This window comes from Notolepis coatsorum (genome assembly GCF_963971535.1).
Source record: "Notolepis coatsorum genome assembly, chromosome: 7".
NCBI lineage: Eukaryota > Metazoa > Chordata > Actinopteri > Aulopiformes > Paralepididae > Notolepis > Notolepis coatsorum.
This window is the reverse complement of record NC_140171.1, coordinates 19,014,519-19,017,018: the sequence shown is the minus strand read 5'-3', so window position 1 is coordinate 19,017,018 and position 2,500 is coordinate 19,014,519. Positions and strand designations below refer to the sequence as shown.

The window sequence follows — 2,500 nt, the reverse complement described above, 5'->3', positions numbered from 1 at the left end:
TTTGAAAACCGATACCGATATTTTCCGATATCACATTTTAATGCCGATATCGGCCCTAATATATATATATATGTATTTTAGTTTATCATCATCTCCACTTAAATGGGGCAAGGTATCTATCAAAGCAGTGGTACCCTATTTAAACTAGGCACGTCTGCTTGATTATCCCGTAGTCCGAGGTGTCGACAGATTCAATTTGAAGCCTCGAACGATCTGCTCGCAAAAAGCCAGCCGCGAGCCAGCGGGGGGAACATCTGACATGTTGAATGTTTACGCTCAGATTCCTGTAGTGTGCGGAGGAACCCACAGAGCAGAACCAAAGGAAAGTTGGCAGTGCCACCATGCCTGCCTCGCTCCGGGTCTCTGCGGCCCTGGGGTGGTATAGAAGGCCGGGCCCTGTGTAGGGGAGACCTTGCTGGTCACGGAGCAGCACGCAAGGGGCGGCTTTAACGACTCACGCCGCGTCGCCGAGATGTGGAGAGAAAACCCCAGAATCACATGCATGTTTCTTCTGTCACAACTTCAACAACTTTCCAAAGATTATTCAAATATTCCCGCGGGGGTCCAAAACGAGACAGGGCAGTCCCGCGGGTAGCTTTTGACGGCGGACAACGGTGGCATTTGGGCACCGACAGGCCAAAAGGGTGGCGGTGGTAACGTCAAGCCCTGCAGTGCTTGCAAGATTCTAGGTTCAGAGAGTGGGGGCCTGAGTGTAATCTTCAAGTGCATGGTGCTCAGCCTGAGGTGACGTTAGGAGACACACTGCCTGTCTCACTGCCTGTGCATGTCTGGGTTGTTCATTTTATTTCCTAGAACTGAATGGTAAGCATTTATAAGTGAGCAGGTTTTATAATCGCCAGGAAACATGAAACCCATTAAAAGCCCAATCTGTAATTTTTATCTGAAAATGAGGATGTGTTTTCTAAATTCCCGGAAAACCGTAATTACTGGAGAGTCAAGGTCTTTATAGGGCTATATAACAAAGCAAAAAGATTACATTATAACTGTTGTTAATACTGTTAAGTCTGACGCTCAATACTAAACACTGCATGGATGCTGGTGCTGTGTGCTACTACTATATACCATGTATACTATTATTATTATTGATAGAATATACTGCCATTCTATTATTATTATTATTATTATTATTATTATTATTAATTATTATTATTATTATTATTATTATTATTATTATTATTATTATTATGTTCTATTCTATTATTATTCAAATTGTTCATATTATGTTATTTATATTATATTATTATGTTATATTATTATCTTTTTTCCTGCCAGTACCCCCCTCTGCCCCATCCTGATATTATACTGCATTTCCCCAATAAAGGACCAATTGACTTGTCCGTTGGTGTCCATTCTGATCCAATTTGGCCACAAGTTTGGTGAATAGGTGGCCAGTCAGTCAGCCAGGGCCTTGCATTAAACTTCAGCAGAGAAGACTGAGGTCAAAGTTTGAGCCATTGGTGTACCAAGAACCAAGATGTCAGCCAACAAGAAGCCAACAAGATTTCCAACTGAAAGATACTAATTGTTTTCAATGGTCTTGACGTGGCATGCGCACGTCCTCTACGCGCGTATTTGAAGCGCCGTTTTTCCGGGCGCTCTCAGTTGACAAAAGTTTACATCTTAGCCGCGGAGCGCACCAACATTAGTGTCACCTTCTTGTCGACGGACCAATCGAATCCACCGAGGGGAGGGATTACAAATCTGAGGGATCTGACGAGAGAAATCGACAGCCGTCGATGTTGAAAACGTATATCGATAGAAGCGAAACGTTAGGCAAGCGTTAGCTATCAATGCTAACGACAGTAATGTATATAACTTAAGTAACGTTAGCCGAGGTAGCAACGGTAATCAGTGGTATCGCTGGTTGCGCCCTGTGTACTTTGGATTCTCTATGTATACCCGCAGTGCCTCGCGTTTGAGCGCAAGAAAAAGGGCGTCCAATGTGAGCACGGCCTAAGAAGGCAAGCGAGGCCGACGTGAGGTGTGTTCTGAAGCAACACAGTACGAGTCTGTCTACTTGGTATTCTAGTGCTCTTAGTGAGGGTGTGCCATTCTCCTTTATTGTGTTCCCTACCTTGGATTCCTCATAGGTGTAGAAGCCCTTCAGGATCTTATTTTCATCAACATCGCAGAATGCCTTGACCTTATAAACACAGGAACATGGAGGTTAATACAGGCAACCCCTCGCCACACGCACACACACAAGCACGTGCACACACACACACACACACACACACACACACACACACACACACACACACACACACACACACACACACACACACACACACACACACACACACACACACACACACACACACACACACACACACACACACACACACACACACACACACACACACACACACACACACACACACACACACACACACACACACACACACACACACACACACACCTTATTCTACCACAATTAAAAGCATCAGCCAGTGAGTCACTCACATCTAATTAGCTGGCA

At 44.6% G+C, this 2,500-nt stretch overlaps 1 protein-coding gene across 1 annotated transcript in view; it reads right to left on the bottom strand.

Annotated features, from left to right (window-relative positions):
• The window catches only part of b3gntl1 (UDP-GlcNAc:betaGal beta-1,3-N-acetylglucosaminyltransferase-like 1), a 22,179-nt gene that overhangs the window by 6,766 nt on the left and 12,913 nt on the right, over window positions 1-2,500 (bottom strand). Inside the window, exon 6 of the mRNA XM_084318206.1 lies at window positions 2,096-2,164. Within this exon, the coding sequence (XP_084174332.1) occupies window positions 2,096-2,164 (69 nt within the window). The remainder of the gene's footprint in view (window positions 1-2,095; window positions 2,165-2,500) is intronic.